This window comes from Emys orbicularis, chromosome 2, assembly GCF_028017835.1.
Source record: "Emys orbicularis isolate rEmyOrb1 chromosome 2, rEmyOrb1.hap1, whole genome shotgun sequence".
NCBI lineage: Eukaryota > Metazoa > Chordata > Testudines > Emydidae > Emys > Emys orbicularis.
Window position 1 is genome coordinate 278,267,935 of NC_088684.1, and position 27,121 is coordinate 278,295,055.

The 27,121-nt window shown below is 38.7% G+C and overlaps 1 protein-coding gene across 1 annotated transcript in view; it reads left to right on the forward strand.

The window, feature by feature from the left end:
• The window catches only part of PTPRN2 (protein tyrosine phosphatase receptor type N2), a 959,094-nt gene that overhangs the window by 645,381 nt on the left and 286,592 nt on the right, over positions 1-27,121 (forward strand). The window contains exon 12 of the mRNA XM_065400104.1: positions 10,796-10,860. Within this exon, the coding sequence (XP_065256176.1) occupies positions 10,796-10,860 (65 nt within the window). The remainder of the gene's footprint in view (positions 1-10,795; positions 10,861-27,121) is intronic.

A 27,121-nucleotide genomic window follows, 5' to 3' on the forward strand; every position in this document is an offset into this window, starting at 1 on the left:
TGGCATTTTCCTGACTTTCTGAGCTCTAAACAGTGCAACTTTAATGTTTCCTTAAAATTTTTCAATTAAATTTCTTGTAGGTTTTTTTCAAAGATAAAAGATAGGAAAAGAGATACATATTTTGGTACATAATCCACTATTCCATGCAATGACCTCCACACAAAGAGGCAAGAATTTCTACACAGATCTGCATTATTCTCTAAATGTTGTAAGACATTCTCATTGACTTCAAATATTCAATATATATTCGAGTAAGCAGTTAAGTAGCAAAACATGCATGCACATTGCTCTCTACCTTTGCTCAGAACATGCATGACTGATATTAAAAATATAATTACTATTGTTAAAAATCTTCTATACATTCTTTAAGTGCAATTTTCAAATTCTCATAACTCAGCCAAATCAAAACCAGTTTTCACAGGAACACTTAACTGGTTTTCCAAGGGAAGGATATTTACCAGTTTTTAGCTTTGTACTCCCAGTCTTTTGCTGCTGGGGTGTTCAAAAGATATTGGAAGAAAATGTTTGTAATGGGGAAAATTGGTTGGTTGATTGGTTGGTTGGTTGACTCTCCTTTTTTTTTCCAAAACAAATTAACTAGTTTTTGCTCACACTTTAAAAAATAAAACCCTGCTCAGACAGAGACAATGCCTGGAAAATTTACCCCTAATTATAATTAGTGACATTATCTGCAAGTTATTAGTAACTGAAAACTGAAGGTTAGAATGTAAACACTCATGTAACCTGAACTACAGAAGCTTTTTATATATCTCTGTGTGTAATGTAGAGAATACATGATATTTTGGTGTCAGAGAGGTTAGACAGAATGAACTTGGCATTACACATGAGTGGTAAAATCATGGTGACTTATTCAGGTCATCCCAAACAAGTGCCTATAAAATCTTCACATAAAACCATCCTATATGCTATATGTGCCGTATATATTACATAAAGTCTATTTTAGCAATGTTTAGAGGGATTTTTTTAAGAGGACTGGACCATTTTTTGTGTCCATCTACCTGTAAAGCCAGCTGTATTCATCACCATGGAATCCAACTGAACAGGATCCAGTGGGAGATGAAAATTATAGTTAATACATTTAAAACTCCTCTAGTCTAAAATAACTTTTTAAAAACAACAATGTATTTGTATTTCAGAGGGATAGTTAAAGCAATTATTTTTAAATGAATAGAAATAAATAAATACATGCAGTTACGTACCTAAGATTATAGTTGTTAACAATGTAAAGAGAGAACTCTGTAGGTTCCTGAGATATCAGAATTTTACTGGTCCAGAACTAAATAGTATCTGCCCTGCACGTTAGATCAGGGGAATTTTTTTGGGGGGGGAATTCCATATTTAGGGTGGGGAGAAGACATTTTTTCTTTAGACAGTTGATTTAAAATATATACCTGGGAGCTGTTTCCAGCTACTCAGCTACAGCCAATTTCTGCTTTTATAGATACCTGTGCACTAGTACCGACCTCACAGGGGGTTGTGTTCATGTAACTAAACTTAATTAGATGCTTAGTGAAACTAGTGGAAAGTTCCTTTATTGTAGACTTATAGCCTTGGCTGTAGTATGTCTTGTATTGAGGACTATGAGAAGCCAAGATATCAGTTGTATTAAGAGCAGCAACAGTGGCCTAAACTTCACCTTTCTCCTGTCAGTTTGATTGGCTATAGTAGGTTTTACAGCATGTGTATACTGAAAATTGCTGAAGATGCAAGCTATATTTTAAATTTCTCAAGGCAACAAGGAGTGGTGGGAAAAAATCACCCGAACATATTGGATGCATGAAACATTGATATGCAAGTGAGATTGAAATAACATCTAATTAAAATCATATGAAAAATTACTTGAAAAGTGGATTTGGCATAACATTTACCAGGCTATCACTAGTATTACCACATGGCTTAACTTCCATGTAACCATTTCCATTTCAGATCTGCCTGCCAGTTAGCCAGACATTACAAAAGAGATAACAGAATAGAAAGATCTCGCTTATTCACCCAGTTATGATGGAAAACAAAGAGTTAAAACAGCTTTTGCTTGTAACCTGTAGACTCATGTTTGAAAAATAGATGTTTAGGTTTTGGGATGAGGAAGCATTTCAGCTTTGTGCCTGACCGTTTGAGTCAGTTGTTTTTCATTTGAAGCTGGAACACAGAGGATGTTCATGTTGTGACTTTTACTTATTTATTTATTTATTTGCATCCTGGAGTTTGGAGATTGGAACAGCAGTAAAGCAAAGAGCATCTATGCCTGAGATTACCCTGGCAGTGACCAGGTACAACTCACAAAGCTGCTACTTAGAATTTAAGCCTTAATTCAAACAGGTTTGTGGCGAGGAAGAGGGATAAAATATGCAGTATCGTTAAAAATAGGTTTATGAATATGGACTAGGACTCCTGTGTTTGTAAGAGATGGTAAACTCAGAAATACATGTATCTCTATGCAGAATTCCTCTGGGTCACCCTGATGACTGGTACTTGAACCCTGCATGAAGATGCAAGGTAATTACTACTGAGTAACAGTGGCAGGTGCATTTTATTAGCTCCAGAGATGACATAAGAGAAGCCTCTCTCTCATTCTCTGAGGCAAAGAGAAATAGAGGCTGGGACAGAAGAGGAACAGCCACACTTGAAAAGAAAGCTTTGCCTGTGTTCGTTTCATTACTGTTATATCTAAATTACCAATGAAACCAAACCCCAGTGGTGGTGTACGTTTGGACTTTATCTTGAATGTATCTATTTTGTATGGTCCTTGCTGGAAATGCCACTTGCTTGTAGTATTTTTCGAATAAGAATTAGAGTAAGGGATAAAGGGTGCAAGGCTTCACCCCAAGAACTCTTAATAGAATGATGTCATATTTTCACTTTCTGTGCTCCAAGGATTTGTTTCCCAGATTGATTCTCTTATTATTTGAAGTTGGTGGTAGTACTGCATAAACCCATTGGGCTATATGTAGTATTGAGCCAGTTTATATTATACTAGACGTGCTCTGAGCATGTGCTCATGCACACATGCATGTCTTTGTGCATTTATATCTCTGTGTTATATATCATGTGTGAAATATGTGGTGCTGTGATGTGGAATAAAGATTTTGTGAGCATGAGTTTGGGTTTGGCAATTACTGATGAGTGATGAAATCCATAATGAGTCTCAGTAAAACCTGTAGGCTAAATCACACTCCTGTATTATGTATCTACTGCATATATCAGAAAGAAATGTTATAGAGATTTAGAATAATTTACTAAAAATATTTTTCATATGCTTTTGCATGTAAAGCCAGATGCTTTAGATAACATTAGGCTAAGTGTACAGGATTCAAAGAAAACCTTAAACCCCTATAAAATAGCTTTTTGGTATCTAAAAATGACAGTTTCAGAGCTGGAAACTCCTAGAGTCTCACAATATTTGGTGTTTTTAAGCCCCAACTTCAGGAAGCCCAACTTTCTCGAAGATATGCGTTAGCCAAAAACAGGCTATGATTTAGTCAAACACAAGCTCACCACAGGAGTGACCAGGTGAAATTGAATAGCCCGTAATTTACAGGAGGTATACTAGATGACATAATGGACCTTTCTGGCCTTAAACTGTATGAATCTATGAATCACATGAAAATCAGCTTTTGTTTTTATTAAAAGTATGTCTCTAGCCCTCATGCTGTAGAGAAAAACTTCAAAATGTGGACCCTAAAGGCTCTAACTCTGTAAGTGAGTAGATACCCCAGTGAGATATTTTTCCTCTCATTGGGCTAAATCTGTTCCTTAACTGTAAGTTGACTTTTTTTTTTAAGAAAAAGTCATCAAAATATTTCAGTCCTTCAGGTGACAGCTGATTTCTCAAAGCTCTACCTCATTCACAAGTTATGGGCTTGATGCAGGAACCACTCAGTGAAATTCTATGGCCTGCCAGGCAGCCATCCCCTTCCCCCTCCCCCCCCCGTGTTATTTAGGAAGTCAGACTGGATGATTATAATTGTCCCTTCTGTCCTTAAAATCTATTCATCACGCTTTATGCATAACTTGAGTTCTGTCTTTAGGAAGATTTGGAGTTTGTTAATGGTCTCACAAAATCAGAGACTATATTGAAAATAAAAAAAGAAATGAAAAATTCCCTAGCCCATCAAAAAAGTGAAACACAGCTCCACCAGGGTCACCCGCCCAGGCAAAAGCCAGAGGAAATAGCACCTTGTGCTGTACGACAACAAATTTCGGCTCTGTCAAATCGCAACAGGGAATGAATTCCTGAGAATACCCTCATTTAGGGTCCAGGGAAATGTTCAGATTTAGGGGGAAAGGCCTCAGTACATAGAAGGTATTGGAATAGTGGGTTGGCAGAAGGTGCTCTGGTAGGTACCATATATAGATCTTAAACAAAGCAGAGTGAATCCAACCTTGAATTTCATGCACAAGCAAATTATCAATCTGTACAGACACTTGTGAGAACACCTATCTCTAACTGTGTATATATCATTCTATGTATCAATTGCTATTGTGCTAAGGACCTGATCCAAAATTCACTGAAGTCAAAAGGAGTCTGTTTACTTAATGGGATTTGGATGAGACCCTGAAACCGCTGAGTGCCTCAGTTTACCCATATGTACATTCAGAATAATGAACTGAATTCTGCTGTTTTACTCACTTGAATAGTCCCATTGATTTCAGTCACAGGATTACTGGCTTTTACAATGTAAACAAGGTTTAGTCAGACAACGTGTACCACAGGGATGTTGTGAGGATTGCTTAATATTTGTAAAGCACTTTCAGATCCTCAGATGAAAGGAACGGAACCATATAAATGCCAAGTATTATTTAGTCCAGCAGAGGAAAGAGAGAGAGAAATAAACCCCCTAACATTTCAGCTTCTTCTGGGAAGTAAAGGCCCAGAGGGTGCTGAAATGTCAAGGATTTTTTTCCTCTGTCCCTTTTTTCTTCTAGACTAAATGGTGTGAATGCCACTGCAGTCTTAGTAAATACATCTCCGGTGCTAAAGCAGGCTACCTCTGGAATCTTTTAATTCTTTTTGACAGGTGGGGAGGTGCCCAAATATTATAATATGATTTCCCTTGAAACACTGTTTATATTGAAACACTGTTGGGGGCAGGGGAGTGGCTAAGCAACACTACAGCCAGCTGCTTGGACTTGTCTGGCAAAATGAAAATAAATACATTCTCAGGCTATCATTTCATGGGGCCAGGTTGTGATACGTGGACGGAGGGGTTCTCCACACATGCTTGGAAAGGAGGCTTGTGTGCTCCAACAACATTGTCCTCCCCAGTCCCAGGCCCTGTGAAGAGCTTTCTACACAGCCTGGGTCCGTGCTGGGCATACAGGGAAGGGAGTGGAGATGGGGCAGGAGGGGGTGGGGCTGGCTCAGATGGGCACATGTGTTCTTCCCTTGCACCCAGTGAACATCTCCCAAAAAGTGAAAGTAGTCCTAGACTGTATCCCTTCGTGTGGATCCTCCTTCCTTCCTTTCCTTTCTCCTTCCCAAGGAGACACTGCAGTTGGGGGGGGAGGGGGTTTCCTACAGTGCGGTGCCACTGAAACTGTATTGCCAAGGTGCTGCTGGGGACGATGTTCTGGATGCCAAAGTCACAGGATCTCTGTATGGGTGGCCCTCGCCTCCCACAGATCCCCTCTCAGATTTAGCAATGTTGTTTTCCTTGGACAGGGACAAATGGTGGCCCACTCAAAGGAATGATGCAGGGGAATATCTGAGGAAATCCCTATGGATCTGCTTCCCTCGCAAAAATTCCCTTCCCAGGGGCACAGTGGGAGAACCAGGCAGTGCTTTGGCCATGTAGGTTACATGCTACTTGCTAAGACTCACTGTATGTGCTATATAGTAAGTATACCTGAACCATCTGCTCCCAACCCCTCCCCCTCACAAATGTGCTATGCAAATTACGGAGACCTACATAGCTTACATCTCATATAGCCCCGTAGAATCTAAGGCTGGCCCTGCCTATGATAAACTATAAAATATGTTTGCCACTGAAGAATTTCTGACTATATCAGTGGGAGATGACCTGTACTAAAAGAAATAAATGATGCTGTTCAAAGTGCATCAGACCTCCCTTCAGGTTACCATGGTCTAGAAACAGTGACAACCTCTACCTTTAAACACTCAGTAACACTCTCATCGTGCTCTCTAATAGAGCAAAGCCATTAAGTTGTCCCCATTGTAATTTAGATCACAGAAGAGACTTGCACAGATTTTTTCAGGTTAAAATAACCAGTATAAAGAAAGTAGGCAAAATTATTCCACTGTAGCTACATACTTAATTATATGGAATACTGCATAAATTGTCAAGTGCAAAGAATTATTCTGATAAATTAAAATACTAATTAAATAGGCTATTGCAGAATTTTGAGAACATTATAGGGTTCCGCTTCTTCAGGTAATTTGCATATCCTTCATCTAGTGAATTTAATTTTAAAGGACTTCTTTTTGTGTGTTTGGAAACCCTTTTTGTCTCAGTAGAAGATTAAAAAAGGGATTTATAGCTTGCTCACTGACTTTTTTTATAGCAGTTTCCACTAGTGCCTCTCTATTGATGAGTGTGTCACACCTCGGTTACAATTTTAGGAGTTTAAAAATTGGCTATAAAAATAACTGTTAGAATATGAAATATAGGGCGTTGGCTGCAGCTACTTCTTTCCTTTTTTTAAAAAAAAATTGCAAAATAAATATCTACCAATATGTAGATAACATGGAAATAAAAGAAAAGTTAGATGATGCTGATTTTAGATGTCATTTAGTGCTTCTAAAATGTCAAGTGTCAGATTTTCAAAGGATTCTCAATGTGCTTCTAAATATCTGGGCTCAGTTTTCCATCCCTGTTTTTGGATGCCCTGTCCTCTGTGTTTAAAAATTTTGGTTAACCATTTGCACATCTAAGGGCCAACATTTTCAAACTTGGATACCTAAAATTAGGTACCAAAATACATATTTTGGCATTTAAATAAGTGGTCAGATTTCTTCAGTGGGGCGGCGAGCTCATCAGCTGCCACTGACTTCAGTGGAATTTGTCAACAGCTCTGAAAATCAAGTCACTTTTATTTAGGTGCCTAAATATGGCCCCAAACTTTAGGTGTTTATATCTGAAAATTTTGGCCTGAATTTTTAAAAATATTATTGAGTATAAATAATAAAACAAGAACAATTTTGTAAACATCGTAATATGCTTAGAACCTATACAATAATGTTCACTTTCAAAATGTTTTAATAAACACCAACTATAATTGAACATTACCTTTTTACGTGTGTGTGTGTGTGTGTGTGTGTGTGTGTGTGTGTGTGTGTGTGTGTGTGTGTGTGTGTGTGTGTGTAAAAGGTAAATTCGCTGTTTTCTTAGGTTAATTGTAGTGTGAATTTCTTAATTGTCATGTGAATTCTCATAAACCTGAGGTTTTGGTTATTCAAAAGCTCTTCTGAATTCAGATTGCTTTAAGGGCTTGATTCTGAATTCTTTGTGTACCCAAAATTCTGATGAACTTTCATGGGTGCACAAGGGCTGCAGGATGAGGATTTAGGTGTCTTTCTACCTGATGGCATGGACAAATGCAGTTTACATTCACAACTCCAAGGGATTTTTTTGGGGGGGGGAAGGGGTGGGAACAGGACATTTGGTTGCTGAACTCCTAAGAAATAGAAAATTGTGTGTCTAAAAATTTAGGCACGGGAAAATTAAACTTAAAGAGCACCTTGATTTTTAGCCATTGGAAAACCCACTGTTGAGGTGGGTTCATGCATACTGAGCATATAATACCTAGTTTCCAATCTTTGCACTAGCTTCCTGTTCACTTCTGGGTTCAAATCAAGATGTTATAGATCATCTATAACACACTAGATAGCCTGGGGCCCCTCTGTTTCCAAGACTACCTCTCCTTTTGTGCCCCATTGTAGGATTTAAAGTCAGCTGGAAAACTCCTCCTATAAGTGTCGAGAACTGAACATCAGGAGGTTCTGCTGAGGGCCCTCTCCTGCATTCTGTCAAAGCCTGAGTTTGGCCACTTTCAAGATGGGATTTAATCAGGCCTTTCAAGGGTTGCCAGTTTTCTAACTAAACAAAACTGAACACCCTTGCCCCGCCCCTTCTCCGAGGCCCCTCCCCCTCCCCCTCACTCTCCCTCAACCTCACTCACTTGCTCATTTTCACCAGGCTGGGGAGAGTCCCTTTTTGACCAGGTGTTCCAGTTGAAAACCGGACACCTGGCAACCCTAGGAGGTTTCAATTTTGGCAAGTGTTTATTGAGTTGAATGGCGATAACGTAAGAGCTGTTCTTTGTGTTTTGGCCTATATCAACTGGCAATTATGCTGTAAAGGTGGTTTTTAAGTATGCTTTATTGAAAGTAAAATAACTTCAGTGATAGTGAGGCTGTGGAAAAAGATAAGAAAAATCACTAAATTACCTCCTGACCAAATACATTGTAATAAATACAGCAGGCCCAACATTTTCTTATTAAGTGTAGGGGCCATACAGAACCATATGAGATTTTTTTTTTTTTTCCACATGTACTGCATTTACTTGATTTCTGCTATACTGTGTCGTCATATTTATCACGTACAAACAGTGAACTACAACGCATTCTGCTGGACGTTCTGTTGCTCTGACTCAGCCTGTGGAGTTTTCTATTTTTATAAAGCTTCTTCTCAATTATTGTATTTGGCATAAAAATGCTTTGAATGTGCATGCTATAAATGAATGTGTAGGTGGGAGGCAGCATGGTGCAGGAGAACGAGCACGAGGCTGGAAATTGGAGGTTGATTACAATGATTGATTAAGTGATTTATTTAGATTTATACAATACACCGTAGGCACCCTTGAAATAACTCAAGGATACAAGAAAATTAATACCCAAATGTAACTACTATGCAGCAGTTCAGTTCAATATAACTCACTACCCACAAACCCAGCAACTCAAAAGCTCAAATTACAGTCCCCCTCAAGCAGTTCCCCACCCTACATGTATATTTGCAAAACTGCATTGCTAATAGGCATGTTTCAAGTATGTGTGCAAACACATGCTAGGGGGCCACTTACCTGTCCATGTGCATATGGAAATACCTTAATGGCAAGCATATCAATGTGCGCAGGCCTGCAGTTTGAAAATCAGGCTTAAGATGTCTAAAATCCTAAACGTGGCTCAAGCACTGATCCTCTGCACAGCAGTGGGCAAGTCCCGGCCTGTCTCTGCCTCAAGTTTCCCTCTGGGGAAAGTGGAGATAACAATATTTACTTAACTAACTCCCTCTGGCATGGTGAGGGTAAACACATTAGTTAATGTGGCTAAAGCACTTTGAAAATGTAAAGCATTATATAAACAGTAAATAGCAATATTTAATCTAATGTATTTAATTTCTCTGCATTTTAGGTCCCAGTCCAGCAAATAGTGTGTTTAAGTGCTTTTCTAGATAGGGGTTTTAACTGGGACCATCACCTTGAGAGGTACCCTATATAAAAAATAAAGCTAACAGTTATGTACATCCAAAAGACGGACCTAAATCTCCTCTCTATTTTAATCCATGGATAAAGTCCTGACCCTGTTGAAGTCAATGGCAAAACTCCCACTGATTTCAGCAGGACCAGGATTTCACCACATGTTCTTAACAGGAACTAGCTGAAGACTTGATTCTTCATTCCTTGGACACAAACAACGGCTACTGGAATCAATAGAAATGATGCATACACAGGAAATGAAGATGAGCTCTAAAGGCCTGATTCAAGCCCGTTGAAATCAGTGGGAGTCTCATTTGACTTGCACTTCGGATCTGGCCCTGAACGAATAAAGTCACTAAACATTGCCCATGAAAATAGTCTGCTGTAATGCCATACTTTGTAACTAACTACAGCACTTAAAATGTTCTTTTCTGAAAGGGGTGACTGTTTTAGGCACTCCCTTCATTATGTCTATCTGGGTTTACTATATTCAGACAGACTTATTTGATTTGCTTCAGTGACTTATTTGGTTTTGTGCTTGGTTTTTTTTGTTGGTTTATTTTCAATGCCTGCTGTGTGGAAAGTGTTAAATGAGAAAATCTCAATTAAATACTGGCTTAGTTCATTTAAAGGGGGGCTTCATAGATTGTGGGACAATTTAGTTAGTTACCTTATCTGCAAAGCAGGGGTAATTTGTTATAAAGTTATTCACAGCTGTGGGATATAAATATTGTAATAATAAAATATTGCTCACATTACAGGGGTGTGTTGGGACCAGGAAGGGGCTTAAAGAGGAGAAGACTAGGGCCTTCTGATGTGACAGGAAAAGGAAGTCAAGAGTTTATCATCAGGAGTGGGGCTGAACTAGGGGGAAAAGTCCGTCTGGGGCAGAGGGGCTAGAAGGAAGTGTGTTCAAAAAGAGGAGATTGAATCCACCTCATGTGACATCCTTGAATGTCTTTTTTGGGGTGGGTGGATTCCAAAGATTTGATTGGTCCAGGCTCAATTTAATTTTATTCCATCCCCATTGTAGAGTTGGGTATGATTTATTTATATTGTGCCATTCCATCACTCTGAAACTAAAGGAGGTGTAGTATATTGAAGTAAACACATCTGGTTTTGCTCTTTCTCTTTTAGATAATAATGAAAGATTAATGACACAAAGGCTCAATAGTAGTGTTGCTATGAGTGAAACATATACCATAGATAAATAAGATAAACAGCAATTATATTGAATTTGTTGGGAAGGGGGGAAAAAGCTTGATTATATAGTGAAAGCTGCAGACTCATCAAAATCCCAGCTTTTCCTTAAGTCTCTGTATCTTAATTTTTCTAACAGATGTCAACAAATACAAGCTTGAAAAAGCTATTGGACTGAAGATTCTGCAGACTGGCGTAGGGGAGGTAAGTGACTTGGGGGCGTTTTTTACTCTCAAAAACATTTTAATTGTTCTTTTATGAAATCCTAGAGCTCATGGATATATATGAACTACCAGTGCTAATAATGCTAAGGGCCTTTTTATGATACAGCTGCATCTGTCAAAGTGCAATCTGCTGCACACATAGTGCCATACCCCATGGAGAATAAAGCACCAAACTTATGTGTAAAGCTCAGCAGCCATTAAGAAATGCACTTCCTAGCTTTGTTGTATATGAGGTACAAAATCCCCAAAGATGATCAAGGCAATTGAAGTGTCTTATTATCCCCCCGGTTTCAATGGAGTACAATCTCATCTAGATCAATTAAAATCTAAATTTGGGGTAAAGTGTCTTTAGATGTAAAGGATGAACCTATCTGTGAATCACTTGCTTATTTTCAGTGCATTTTTTTATTTAATTTGAAATATAAATAAAATATTTCTGTTCCATTATGGTGATTTGAAGCAAAAACTCTATTAAGGATTTTATCATTTATTAATTAAGATGATGCTCTCTGCTAAGAACCTTGTATGAACTGCAGGTGAATACTAATTTTGGTGCTAATTTTATGTACATAAAGGGATTTTTTTTCTTTTATAATTCAGTAATTTTGCTAGCGGAAAATGCTCATAGGTCTGGACAGATGTTTGTTTCTTGTGTTTATATTACTCTTGGTATTAAGAATAATTAACCACAAATTGGTAACATTGAAGTAAATTAACTATTTGATTCATTCTCAATTTCTGGTGTTTCTTCTTCTTTGACGGTTCATGACTAATGGCCCATTCTGCAAAGTTTAAGCACATGAGTAACTTTATGCACATAAGTAAAGGCTTGGTCCCTAAAGCGCTGCCAATTCTGAGAATTACTGAGTACCCACAGCTTCAATTGGTTTATGGCTGTAAGGATCTGATCCTGCAAACAGGCCAGATCTTTGGCTAGTGTAAATTAACATAGCTCCATTGGTGCTATGCTGAGGATTCTAATCCAGGTGTGCATAACTCTACTTATGTGACTAGTCCCCTGACATCACTGGGACTACTCGTGTTAGTAAAGTTATACCTGTACTTCAAGGGTTGGAGTGTCTGTGATGATCCAAAGACCATTGAAGTCAGTGGAAAGACTCCCATTGACTTCAGTGGGTTTGGGATCAGGCTGTCAGTGTGGAACTTTTTTGAGAGTCTGAATCTGATATTCACCTGCTATAATTTGGCAGTCAATTTAGTCAATTCCTATTTTCAGCATTATTTTCAGAATTTAGTACTTCACTTAAATAGTCAATATATGTTGTGCCAGAGAAGAGCTTCGTAGAAAGTGAGCAATGTGCCTAGAAGGTGTCTGATTTGGAGCTAAATGGACAGAATGTGAAGGATAAATTAAACAAATATCTGGTAGAAACTTTTCCCACAAAGAATAGGTTGGCATAACCGATATTATTGATTGATTGATTGATTGATTGATTGATGTTTCCTCAGTGCCTTTTAAACTCTGATTTGGATTAATGAAACATTTGAAAGTTAACAGCATTCTGCAACATAATGCATTTTTAGCAGGCAATAAGCAGAAAGAAATAAACCCAGGTGAAGCATGAATCCAAGGTTTAAATATATCCTAGGTTATTAGTAAGGTATAGTGACCATCAGGAAAAATAACCAAGCTGTTTGGCACATTAAGATGACAGATGAAACTCTCGATTCTACTGCCTATATATTTTGTTAGATGTGAACTCATAAAATGTCTCTCTCAGTTCTGTGCTTTCCCCATCTATGTCTTATCAGTTATGATTATGTATATAAAAAATAAATTTCTGCACAGTTGCACCTACATGGAAAAGAATGGAGCTCTATGATTAAGCCATTTATTTGTTGACTCAGGATCATATTCAGTTTTGGCCAGGTTAAATCCAACTATACTAATCCAGTCTAATGGTTCATTTTCAGTTAATCGTTGTGCTTACTATAGTTAAGCCAAATAAAAAGGACAGCTATAACCAAATTGAAAGATACTTTTGTTGAATCAGGAGTTCTTCTGAGGCAAATTGTGGATCCAGTAGTTAGACGTTATGGTAACTGTAAATCACTTAGCCATGATGTTCAAATCAGAAGGACTCAGAATAAACACCCTGATTTTTTAAATGAGAAATGACCTTTTTTGTCTTTCCATGAGTCAGATTCATAACACAGTTAATGAGTAGATCATTTCATTTTCATTTGCAGAATTTTAGAACAGGGTGGAATGTCTTTATGTAACATCTTTCCTATTTCAAGTAACCCAAAGATTTCAAGAGAAAAATGAGCCAGATACTAGCAAAAGGTGCTGAGGTTATATAAACAAATACAGCTACTGTTCTATGCTCAGCAATATCTCATAAGTTGCATTTTACATTGGAACCTGTTTTAGGTTTTGATCCTGCTCCCATTGAGATCAATAGGAGTTTTGCCACAATAAGAAATGAGTAGACACCAAGGACTAAATCAAGCCCTCAAGGCACAACCCTGCATTGAAAGCAGTGTGAAGGCACCTCACCCCATTGGGGGTGGGGAGGAAGCAGAATGCTTGCCAGAGCTCCTGACTGGTCTGGGGAAATGCAAACAGCCATACCTTTTTAAGGGATGCAGCATACTTTCCCCTCTTAAGCTATCTGTTCCAGTCATGTCTCTGCATATTCTCTACCTTCTTCTGGCAGCACCTTGGAAACAGACTTGAGCGCCGCTGAGTGCCGGGGCTGTAATACTAGCATGTCCTTATGGGAAACCATACAAAGGTTAGGAGGCACCATTGTCACGGGTAAGACAGAAGGCATACTGGAATGTGCTTCTTGGGATCTACACAGTCAACTGCACCTTCTCTAATGGGCACAATCTAGTCCTTTTTCTTCCTTCCTGCCGGGACCAAGCCAGCAGGATCCAGCTAGAGTTTCAGACCAAATGTTACTTCAATTTGATTTCCTTGACCTCATAATAGTCTGTGGAGAAGGATACCGTGAAAGGGTGAAACAGCCAGGAAACGAGTTAAGGGCTTTCTGCTTGTCACATGGCTCAGCAGATGCTTGGGGGGGGGGGGGAGCAGTGTTCTATTTCTGGGACTGAAAGAAGGAAGGGGAAAGGCCTCTGGTGATTGTAGCTTGTTGGTCGGGGGAATAGCTTTGTTTTGTTTTCATGAGTTTTTGTCTTTGTGTAATAATATTGTGCTCTGAGGCAAGATTCTTAACCAGACTTGGGTGTGGCACTGGTTCTCTCCTGGACTGGTGAAGGAGCCCACCAGCTTACAGATATATTATTTTAGATTTTTCTCTACTAATTTTCTAATGTGGAATGTTAATTGCATGTATAGGATCTGAATTATAGTGCTCTGTGATTCACTAATGTAATGACAGACATTGAATTAAAATAGCTTTTTAAACCAAGTGGAAATATCTCAAAACAAAATATAAGTGAAATGAGCATTCTGCTGTAGACTGTCATGTTCCAGAGTAGATCAGTGATATTTTGACATATTTCAGGGAAATCGCAGTTTCAGATATTTTGATAAGTTTTGGAATTATGTTGAAATTAGTGTTATTAAAATAAAACATAAAGATCAATATTTAAAAAATCATCATGGGGAATGGTGAAACAGGAAGCCACAGGTGTATGGTAGGGGACTGTCTATAATGAAATAAATGCTTCTTGGGAAAGGCATCACATTCCCAAATTACTACCTTCCCTATTGGAATAAAGGTATTAAATCTGAAGTGTTACAGATAACTTTGAAAACACATTCTCAAATGTAGCACAGATGTATACTGGTTGTAATATTTCAGCACATTGCCAGATAGTCTGGAAAAGGCAGTTGGGAGAAACCATCGGAAGAGATGGCAGAAATAATGTCACCCCCTTTGATTGAGCTGGCTTGCCTGCCATTTTTTAGGGCTGGGCTGCAATAGAGGAGTCTGGTTGGACTCTCACCTGCTACTAGAAAATCAGCTAGCAACTATGGCTAGCTCGACTTTTTTTTTCTTTTCCCCATCCTCATAAGGGTAGGAGGTTCTGTCAGAGGCGGGCATTGCAACTGTCATTGATGATTTTGTCACCTCCAGATTAGACTACAGCCATGTGTTCTGCATGGACCTACAATGTAAATCTATCCAGAAATTGAAGCTGGCGCAGAATTTGACAACTGGTTTGTAATGAAGTACTTCTTGCCAGAGAATGCAATGCCAGCATTTTGAAATTACCCTAATTAAGTACCAGATAGAATGGAAAATGTGGTTTTTGGCCTTTAAAGCCCTAATTTGTAGGGCCTGGGACCTACAGATATTGCCTTTGTTCCTGAGCCATGCTACCACAGCCCTAATTGGATAAGAGAAAGGGGGCAGCTGGCAGAGCATTCTCCACCAGAGCGCCTCAGCTTTGGGACTTGTTCCTCCCACTTATCTGTAAAAGTACTAGTTTTTGGACCAGCAGGTACCATTTGTTTTTCCTAGTTGTGAGTGAATGGGGAGATTCTAACAGGGTCTCTTCAGTCTGATTTTTGCTGCTGTGTAGTTTCCTGTTGCTGTTGATATCTAGATTAACAATTAATGGATAGTTACTGGAGTGGACTGTATTATGCCTGCATACTTAGAAATTGTCAAGGAATGCCTGGAGCAAAAGGTACTTCTTATTAATGGATGCTTGTGCGATTCTAAATACATTAATAAAATCAAAAAGAATTTAAAAGCATTAAATATTGATTAACAGATACAGTATCTAAATACTTCAAAACATTTTTACTTGCTCCACCTATCAACAATGACTTTATTCTACAAGACTAAATAATATCAATTTCTAAGTCACTTTTACATTTTAAAATATCCCATGTTAATTTTGAAGAGAATAATATTAATTTTATGAACTCATACTCACATTGAGAAGTGTCTTACTGTGCAAGTATTGTGGGAATATGTGTATTGTAAAGTAGTACTAATAAGTAATGGTATCAGAATTTGGTCCTATAATTGCATATAGAATTAATTCTTAATTCAACTGTAAGGAATAAAATTAAACATAAGGTAAATTTTCCCACAGAGAATAATGGAGCTGTATGGTTCATTTGGTAAGTCCTTATACTTTTTTTTTCAAATGCATTGTTGATAATATTTACAGGCTATGTTAATGCTATAATTTAATTATTCATTATTGTACATAGCCCACTAGAGGGATGCTTTTAAAATAATTTTCGTCCACAGTGTTATAAAAGGCCAAAGAAAGATGCATAATGTGCAAAATAAAAATGATGTATTTACAGTGTAATCTTTGTAATATGCCCTGTGTAATAGCATATTGTATATAAAATGTGCTAGAATCATAACGATCAGTGGGGCTACTGGATGATCACTCCAGGAAGATCACTCAAGGAGCACTCAAGGAAGAAATGGCCATTGCAGAGAAGATAAATAAATAATTTGCGTTGGTCTTCACTGCAGAGGAAGTGAGGGAGATTCCCACACCCAAGCCATTCTATGTAGGTGACAGAGCTCAGGAACTGTCCCAGTTGAGGTGTCAGTAGAGGAGGTTTTGGAACAAATAGATAGACTAAAGAGTAATAAGTCACAGGACCAGATGGTACTCACCCAAGAGTTCTGAAGGACTTCAAATATGAAATTATAGAACTACTAACTGTGGTGTGTAACCTATCGCTTAAATCAGCCTCTGTACGAGATGACTGGTGGATAGCTAATGTGGTGCTCATTTTTAAAAAAGGCTCCAGAGGCAATAATGGCAATTACAGGCCAGTAAGCCTAACTTCAGTACCAGGCAAATTGGTTGAAACTGTAGTAAAGAACAGAATTATCAGACACATAGATGACCACGATATGTTGGGGAAGTGTGAGCCTGGCTTTTGTAAAGGGAAATCATGCCTTACCAATCTATTAGAATTCTTTGAGGAGGTCAACAAACATGTGGACAAGAGTGATCCAGTGGATATAGTATACCTAGACTTTCAAAAATCTTTTGACGAGGTTCCTCACCAAAGGCTTTTAAGCAAAGTAGGCAGGAGGGAAGATCCTCTCACGGGTCAGTAGCTGGTTAAAAGATAGGAAACAAAGGGTAGGAATAAATGGTAAGTTTTTACAGTGGAAAGGGGTAAATAGTGGGGTCCCCCAAGGATCTGTACTTGGGCCAATGCTGTTCAACATATCCATAAATGATCTGGAAAAAGGTGGCAAAGTTTGCAAATGGTACAAAATTACTCAGGATAGTTAAGTCCAAAGCAGACTGTGAAGAATTACTAAGGGATCTAAAAAAAACTGTGTGACTGCGCAAGAAAATGTTGAAATTGATTAAATTCAGTGTTGATAAGCACAAAGGAGTGCACATTGGAAAATATAATCCCATCTAGACATACAAAATGATGGAGCTAAATTAGCAGTTACCACTCAAGAAAGAGATCTTGGAGTCATTGTGGAAAGTTCTCTGAAAACTTCCATTCAATGCGCAGCAGCAGTTAAAAAAACTAACACAATGTTAGGAACCATTAGGAAAGGGATAGATAAGACAGAAAAGATCATAATGCCACTATATAAAACCATGTTACGCCCACACCTTGGTACGCCCATACCTTGAATACTGTGTGCAGTTCTGGTCGCCTCATCTCAGAAAAGATATATTAGAATTGGAAAAGGTATAGAGAAGGGCAAGAAAAATGATTAAATGTATGGAACAGCTTCCATATGAGGAGAGATTAAAAAGACAGAGACTGTTCCTCTTAGAAAAGACACAACTAAGGGGGAATATGATAGAGCTCTATAAAATCATTAATGGTACGGAGACAGTGAATAGGGAAGTGTTATTTACCCTTCACATAACACAAGAACCAGGATTACCTAGTGAAATTAATAAGCAACAGGTTTAAAACAAACATAAGAAAATACTTCTTCACACAACACACAGTCAGCCTGTGGAACTCATTGCCAGGGGATCTTGTTAAGACCAAAAGTGTAACTCGGTTAAAAAAAGAATTAGATAAAAACAAAAGAATGGCCATACTAGGTCAGACTAATGGTCCATCTAGCCCAGTATCTTGTCCTCCAACAGTGACCAATGCCAGATTCTTAAGAAGTAATGAACAGAACAGGGCAATTGTTGAGTGATCCATCTACTGTTGTCCAGTCCCAGTATCTGGCAGCCAGAGGTTTAGGGGCTCCCAGAGTGTGGGGTTGCATCATTGACCATCTTGGCTAATAGCCATTGATGGACCTATCCTACATGAACTTATCAAATTCTCTTTTGGCCTTCACAGTATCTCCTGGCAATGAGTTCCACAGGTTGATTGTGCGTTGTTTGGCAGGCTTCCTCCATCTGATGTGCTTTAAAAATATTGCTGTTAGCTTTTGTGTCTTTTGCTAGTTGCTTTTCAAATTCTTTTTTGGCTTGCCTAATTATACTTTTACACTTCTATGTTCCTTTCTGTTTTCCTCAGTAGGATCACACTTCCAATTTTTAAAGGATGCCTTTTTTCCCCTCTAACCGCCTTTTTTACTCTGTTGTTTAACCATGGCAGCATTTTTTGGCCTCTTACTATCTTTTTTTAATTTGAGCCTCTATTATCGTGTTTTTTTAAAAGTTTCCATGCAGCTTGCAGGCATTTCACTCTTCTGACTGTTCCTTTTAATTTTAATTTAACTAGCTTTCTCATTTTTGTGTAGTTTCCCTTTGTGAAGATAAATGCTACTATGGTGGGCTTCTTCAGTATTTTCCCCCCTACAAGGATGTTAAATTTAATTACATTATGGTCACTATTACCAAGTGGTTCAGCTATATTCACTTCTTGGACCAGATCCTCTGTGCAACTTAGAACTAAATCAAAGAATTGCCTCCCTGCTGGTGGGTTCCCAGACTAGCTGCTCCAAGAAGCCGTCATTCATGGTGTCTAGAAATTTTATCTCTACATCCCATCCAGATGTGACGTGTCCAGTCAATATGGGAAAGGTTGAAATCCCCCATTATTATTGAGTTTTCTATTTTTATAGCCTCTATAATCTGCCTGAGCATTTCCTAATCACTGACACCATTGTGGTCAGTAGTATATTTGTACTGCTATACTCTTAATATTTAAGCATGGAATTTCTATCCATAGAGATTCTATGGCACTGTTTGATTCATTTCAAAATTTTACTGTATTTGACTCTATGCTTTCTTTTACATATAGTGCTACTCAAGCACCAGTGTGACCTACTCTGTCATTCCTATATATTTTGTATTCTGGTATTAAGGCAGTCAAGTTCACCAATCTTATTATTTAGACTTCTTGCATATGTATACAAGCACTTATACAATTTGTCAATATTTAGTTGACTGCCTTCATGTGATGTAATTGAATGGGACTCTTTCATTTGACTGCTTCTCCTCATTTCCTAACCTGTACTTAATTAACTTCTGTCCTCTCCTTTTTACTAGGATATAGAGAATCCCCATTAACAGATCCTCCCCTAAGGGATGTCTCTGTCTGAACCAGATACTCCTCTGCACCTGTAGGCTTTCCTCTAGCCTTTAGGTTAAAAACTTCTCTACGATCTTTTTAATTTTACATGTCAGCAGTCTGGCTCTGGTTTTGGTTTAGGTGAAGCCCAACCTTTCTGTACAGGTTTCTCCTTTCCCCAGTTCCTAATAAACTTAAAACTGTCCTCCCTACACCATCGTTTCATCCACGCATTAAGACCCTGTAGATCTGCCTAACTGGCCCTGCACATAGAACTGGAAGCATTTCAGAGAATCCTACCATGGAGGTCCTGAACTTTCATGTCTTACCTAGCCAGGGCCGGCTCCAGGCACCAGCTTACCAAGCAGGTGCTTGGGGCGGCCACTTCGGAGGGGGCGGCACGTCCAGCTGTTCAGCGGCAATTCGGCGGATGGTCCCTCACTCCTGCTCAGAGCGAAGGACCTCCTGCCGAATTGCGGCTTTTTTTTGTTTGTTTGTTTAGTTTGGCTGCTTGGGGCGGCCAAAACCCTGGAGCCGGCCCTGTACCTAGCAGCCTAAATTTGCCCTCCAGAACTTTCTCCTTCCTTTCCCTATTCATTGGTATCTACATGTATCACGACCACTGGCTCCTCCCCAGCACTGCACATAAGTCTGTCTAGATGTCCCAATATATCCTCAGCCTTTGCACCTGGTAGGCAATTTACCATACGGTTCTCCCAGTCATCACAAACCCAACTCTCTATATGTCTAATAATTGAATTCCCCATTACTATTACTGTTACTATTAGGTAAGTTCATGTAGGATTTGTTCATCAGTGGCAGTTAGCCAAGATGGTCGCAACCCCATGCTTTGAGTGTCCCTAAACCGCTGACTGCCAGAAGCTGGGACTGAACAACAGGGGATGGATCATTCGATAAATTGCCCTCTGAAGCATCTGGCAGTAGCTTCTGTGAGAAGACAGGACACTGGGCTAGATGCACCTCTAGTCTGACCCTGTATGGCCATCTTTATGGTCTTATGTTTTATTGAGGATGTTTCCAGTCCTGCAACCACTTAGGCATCTGCGTAACTTTAATCACATAATTAAATATCCTGACTTCCATCCTATACTCACATACTTAAAGTTAAGCACAGGCCCAGGTGATACTATGGCTGTCTTTCACTTATCAAACAGATTCTGGCTGTGAAAGGGCAAAGTTCTAATGTTTCTTCCCAGTATTTGACATGCACATTACACAGAAAAAAGTATTTTGACGTGTGAATGATGGGTTGCAGCTTCAGCTTTGAAATTTGGTGTCTGTGGTAATTTCCTTTCTTACATTCTGACTGTGACATCCCTCTGTCCTTCTTTACACATTTTGTTAAAGAAAAAGAGATTATAATTATAATTAGATACATATGAAATAATGAGCTTGATATTCAGAGGCAACTATCAGTTTATTCTGATGTGCGTTTTCCTACTGAAACATGGTAAGAAGCACACGTAGTCAAATGTCATGTTGGTTTATGAATTCCTTTACAGTAGTACTCTGATTTAAAGTAGCAGAAGTGCTAAGTGATGTGGCAGTTTCTATGGTAACTACAGTTATTCAGTGCTGTGTACAATGAAAGCGGTAAGGTCTGCCTTGTGGCTGTAGGAACTTATGCATCCTCTTATTGTTTTTTTTAACAATTTCAACTTTTTTTTAAAGTAACATATGTTAGTTTCAAGGCTATGTCTTGTCTTTGGGCCATATCAAGCCATTGATTTTTAAGCAGGACTTCCAACTAAAATCCACCAGAAAGCTCCAGAGAAAAATGAGTTAGATACAAGCAATGAATCCATTGGCTACATAGGCAAGTGTGCCATTGAAATCAATGGAGTTCTTCTTCAAAATCATTGTCATAATCTAGCCTTTCATGTGATAGCCTGCATTAGTCACATGCGTAGTGGGGAGAGGCAGTATTTTTAAATAGGAACATAAGGTTGTCCATACCAGATGAAGTTATTAGTCCATGAAGTCTAGCATCCTTCCTCCAGCAGTGACCTGTTCCTGGAGAATCAGAGGAAAGTGAAAACACCCATAATGCACCTAGTCAGATTAAAGCTGTTCATGAAGACAAAATTCTTTCTGATCTCTTCAGTGGCCACCTTATGCCTTGAAGCTTGAGATTTGGTTACCCCTAATTTAAGGCCCAGTGCTGCAAGGTGCTGGAGTGCCCTCAACTCCCACTAAATGAAAAGGAGTTGAGGGCTCTCTTCACCTCGTAAAATTTTAGATCCTTATCCTGAATAACTATAAATGTTGTTTCTAGTTATAAAATTATTAAGCCTCACTTTTTAAAATCTAGCTAGTGTTTTCTCTGATCTTTGAAAGTGGTATATTCTATAGACTGGGTCACTGAAGGACTAAGCAGTTGACTCTTCTGAGAAAAAGAACAGTTCTGTCCTTTTCCTGAGGAAAAAATCATAGGGTTTTTATGGCTATCATCAGAGGCATTACTTAATGGTCTATGCGTCAAACTTTAAACACTTATGTGTGTTACATTGGTGGAAATCCCATTGATGCCTGTGGAACTACTCCAGGCTTTCACCACTGTAGTTATAAAAATGTAGCTCCTACATTCCTTAGCACTAGAAGTTTAAATTCTAGCAGTCAACTCAGCCCTTATTTTTTTCTGCATAGGTACAAAAGTACTGTGCAGTTTACTCTGATTAGTTATTTTCCAACAGGACTTAAAAGCCAAGGTCCTGTCTGCTTTACATGAAGATAGCCAACATTTCCTTTACCTTGCATAGAACTACCGTTTTGTACCAAGCGGCCGCAAGATTTCAGTGCTGCTGTATGTGTCCAGTTGTACTTCACTTTACCATCCTTTGGAATGAAAGGCTTTATATATTGTAGATCTAAGATGATATTTTAGTTGGAATATTTTCAACTACATTCTAAATTTAGACATGAAACTTTCTATTTTATTCCAAATTTAGAAGCTCTGTTTTGGGGGGTTATTTTGTGTGGTTTTTTGTTCTGGTTTGTTGGGGGTTTGTTGGTTCAGTACAGCATTGGGGATCTCCTCATCTTTTCACTGGTAAAATTGTTTGAAGGAGTTTTGGCAACACAGATGTTTGATGTGTTTTGACCATAGCTTAGAGTTTATTCTTCTTTTTTGGCTAAAGTTACAGGGGGAAGGTAAAGTACAATCTCAAATTTAAGGATGTACCCACTTTCCACCCCCAAAAAGCTTCTGTTAGAAAGCTTTGCAATTTTATAGATCATGAACTTTGGCCATGTACAGCATCACAAAGTAGGTTCTCTCCAGTACATGGATGTAACTGCTATTAGGATCACTAAGCAGTATGCACAGGTATCAAGGAGGCAACTGATCCCTTAAGGTTATATATTGCCCTTGATCTGCAGCAATATTCCCATTATTATCAATATAGGATTGCATGTACTTATCAAGGGCACTATGGCTTAGGCTATAGAAGTATGATGCAGTGATGTACATGAAAACCATTCTTGGGAAAGCATGATAGTTTTAAAAACAAGTGTACACTATTACACTATTACTTACCTACATGCCTCCAGCTTCCATCCAGGACACATCACACGATCCATTGTCTACAGCCAAGCCCTAAGATACAACCGAATTTGCTCCAATCCCTCAGACAAAGACAAACACCTACAAGATCTTTATCAAGCATTCTTAAAACTACAATACCCACCTGGGGAAGTGAGGAAACAGATTGACAGAGCGAGATGGGTACCCAGAAATCACCTACTACAGGACAGGCCCAACAAGGAAAATAACAGAACACCATTGACCATCATGTATAGCCCCCAGCTAAACCCTCTCCAGCGCATTATCAACGATCTACAACCTATCCTGGAAAACGATCCCTCACTCTCACAGACCTTGGGAGGCAGGCCAGTCCTCGCTTACAGACAGCCCCCAAACCTGAAGCAAATACTCACCAGCAACTACACACCACAGAAACACCAACCCAGGAACCAATCCCTGTAGCAAACCTCATTGCCTACTCTGTCCCCATATCTACTCTAGCAACACCATCAGAGGACCCAACCACATCAGCCACACCATCAAGGGCTCATTCACCTGCATGTCTACTACTGTGATATATGCCATCATGTGCCAGCAATGCCCCTCTGCCATGTACACTGACCAAACCTGAAAGTCCCTACGTAAAAGAATAAATGGACACAAATCAGATATCAGGAATGGCAACATACAAAAGCCAGTAGGTGAACACTTCAATCTCCCTGGACATTCTATAACAGATTTAAAAGTAACTATTCTTCAACAAAAAAACTTCAGAAACAGATTTCAAAGAGAAACAGCAGAACTAAAATTCATTTACAAATTTTACACCATTAATTTGCAATTGAATAGGGACTGGGAGTGGCTGGCTCATTACAAAAGCAGCTTTGCCTCTCCTGGAATTGACACCTCCTCATCTATTATTGGAAGTGGACTACATCCACCCTGATTGAATTGGCCCTGTCAACACTGGTTCTCCACTTGTGAGGTACTCCCTTCTCTTCATGTGTCATTATATAGTGCCTGCGACTGTAACTTTCACTCCATGCATCTGGAGGTTTTTTACCCACGAAAGCTTATGCCCAAATAAATTTGTTAGTCTTTAAGGTGTCACCGGACTCCTTGTTGTTTTTATTCGAAAATGTGCTTGATCTGTCTGTCGATGGGAGCTGAGGGCACCATGTGCTTCAGGGCATCAGGACCTGTGACAAGAACATAGTGAAAGATTCCTTACCATTGCAAAGCGGAGAAAATTCATGCACATGTGAAGATTCTTGACACTGACAATGATGCAGTTTTGTTACTTTTGTGGAGGCACATCTCTTTGTGAGCTGTTTAGCTACCTTGCTCTTTATCTTCTCAGCCCTAAAAAGGTAGAGTAATGAATTTATTTTATAAATGTCAGTGGTGTTTTTATGCTGCTGCTTTCAATTGATTGTTAAACTACTAATTTACAGATCTTAGCTAAGTGAATGCAAACAAATTCTGGTCCTCAAAGCTTTGCTAATATACAATATTCAAATTTTAATTTCCAGTCCATCTTAGATTATGGTGATGAAAAACAATATTTAATCCCTCGTTAACACATGAATAAGCAGAAACTGTCATTTTCCACCGAACAATAACGGGATTATCTCAAGAACTGTCAGTTTATGTGAAAACATTATGTTGCCCAAATTTTCATAAAAATTAGCAGTGGATAATATTCAAGAACAGAGCAATGGAAAGAGGAAAAGCTGCATTCATGGTAATAAATATTCATATTTGTCTGCTCAGGAGATGAAAATCTAATCAAGGGGCTATTGATGTGCTGGCTCTTTTTTAACCAAGATGTTTCATCTAAATTGGGTTTGATATGGAAATTTGTCTCACTCCAAGTCCTCCAGGCCATGAGCATGCTGGGATAACACTAGAGGTGTCCAGTGAATCAGATGTTGCTGCTGGCATCTGCTGCTGCAGACAACAAATAAAATAAAATAAATAAAATAAAAATAACGTCTCAATGGTCAACCTCCCAGTAGCTTAGGGTGTTTTCTTTTAAACACTTTAATTTTATCCCAGTTAAATCCTCAATACTGCAGGGTTAAAAATGTCTGTGTTTTTTGCTCTTGTTGACGATTACCATAAATCAGAAAACACTCTGCACGAAGCTTAATGAAATATGTATGATTTAAAAATGGGAAGAAAACTGCAATATGTTGCTGTAGGAGTGTGTGTACGTATATGTGTGTATGTGTGCAACCTGAAGTGATGCCTCTTTTTGCTTGGTTTTTATAGGCCTTGAATTGCACTGAATTAAGCAGCAAGCTAATTAGAAGCCATAATATGTTTTTTTTACAATAAAAATATTATATTAGGAAAAAGCATCTTGGTTTATCCAAACTGTGTGGCAGGTGTGTTTTAATATTTATTAAAATGTTCATTTAAAAGATATTCCTTAATAGTATATCACGTATCTAGATGGTTGGCACAGTTGTACCTCTCTGGTATCACTGCTGTCATCCATGCTGCGCTTTGTGCATGAAACACTCTTACAAATATCTGTTTCTCAGACTTCCTCTCTCACATAATTCAAATAATTTCCTAAAATACACTCCAGTATTGCCTACAATGAAATATCTTTGCATTATAATTTTAAAAAAAGAAAAGCACAGCCAACATACAGACAAGACATACACACCTATGCTGAGAAACCATGTAATTGTATATCTGTAATGCATGTCCTTCCTTGCGCTTCCTGGTTTATTTTATTGCCTCTTTTTTTTATCAAGTCCAACATTAAGTCCCCGATTCTGCGATTGACTGCATGCAGGTGTACCCTGGCCTGAAGATTGTTTGAAGAAGGGAGCTGTGTTTTCTCTGAACTGTCTAGCACACTTATAGGTGCTTTTAGATACTAAATAATAGTATCTAAATACTACCATAGCACACATGAGTAACTGAGTGATTTCAATCCTTCTAGGACCCAAAAGAATGTAGATTGATTTATTTGATTCCTGAAGAAATCATCCTCAAAAATTACATAAATTTGGAGAAGTTTCAGGTGTTGTATCATGAACATTCAGCTACATTGTCATAGCAAGAAGGAGAGAAAAAGATGGAATACAGATAAAAAGAGAATACTCTGAAAGAAAATACGTTGTTTCTTGTTGAGCTAGGGCGACGGGTACAAATGCTAGTGACAGTCTGAATAACTGCTTATTGAAACGTCTTCTTCCCATTGAGCTAGACCTACAGCAGATAACAATATGGTAATATCCCTAGTATATTTTCTGTATTCCAGTTAATATGCAAATAAGTCACTGATGGGTAAGTATAAACAGCATGCAAAATGTGGTGTGTAGGTATTGGCAGAGCTGCCATCTTCTATTATACAATCTGTGCTGGCTCCTTTGTCCAAAATGTTTTTCAGAGACTTTTTCTTTCTAATGAATTCCCTTGCCAACTGTGCAGGAGGAAGAGGGGGGAGGAAGCAAGCATGTGGTATGTACAGCAGATGGATCAGCAGCAACGGCATACAGGTGTCTGGCACACAGGTGTTTTCATTTTCTATTTGCCAGGTAGTCAACAGTAGCCAGATATTTTCTGGGGATTCCCTGTAATTATTGCTGAATGAAAGTGCTATCCATTCCTTCTGTTCCTACCAGCTAGTACTAGCTATGTCTATTTCCACTAGCGTTACTGCACCTGCTAAGAATAATCCATTTCAACTACAGGAATGCTTGGACAAGAATTGCCATTTGTTTTCACTCTACCTCCTCCTATTCTGTTTCTTTTATTCTTCTCTGCAACAGGTGAGTGGCAGATTGTTTGGGCTGGGATTAGACAGGTACCACCTGCTGCAAGTTCTTTAGTTTTTGTTACCTTTACAAAGTTCTTGGTCTTGATTTTGGCTTTAATAACATTTTGTTGGAGGAGAAACAGAATTCTGATCATTTAACAAGTAACTATGCCCATGGTAGATTAATGTCTAGAGCAGTGATTCTCAACCTGCAGGCCATACAAATAGTATATATATTGTGTGGATATAGCCCACGTAACACATAAAGAGATGCATATGCGACCCACAGTGGTAGTTGAGAATCACTGGTCTAGAGAGAAATAGCTTATTATTATTACTGTAGTACCTAGGAAACCTAGTCATGGACCAGGACCCCATTGTACTGGGTGCTGAACAAGCACAGAACATGGACATTGTCCCTGCCCCAAAGAGCTTACTAAGTATAAAACAAGATGCAACAGATGGATACAGACAGACAGGGA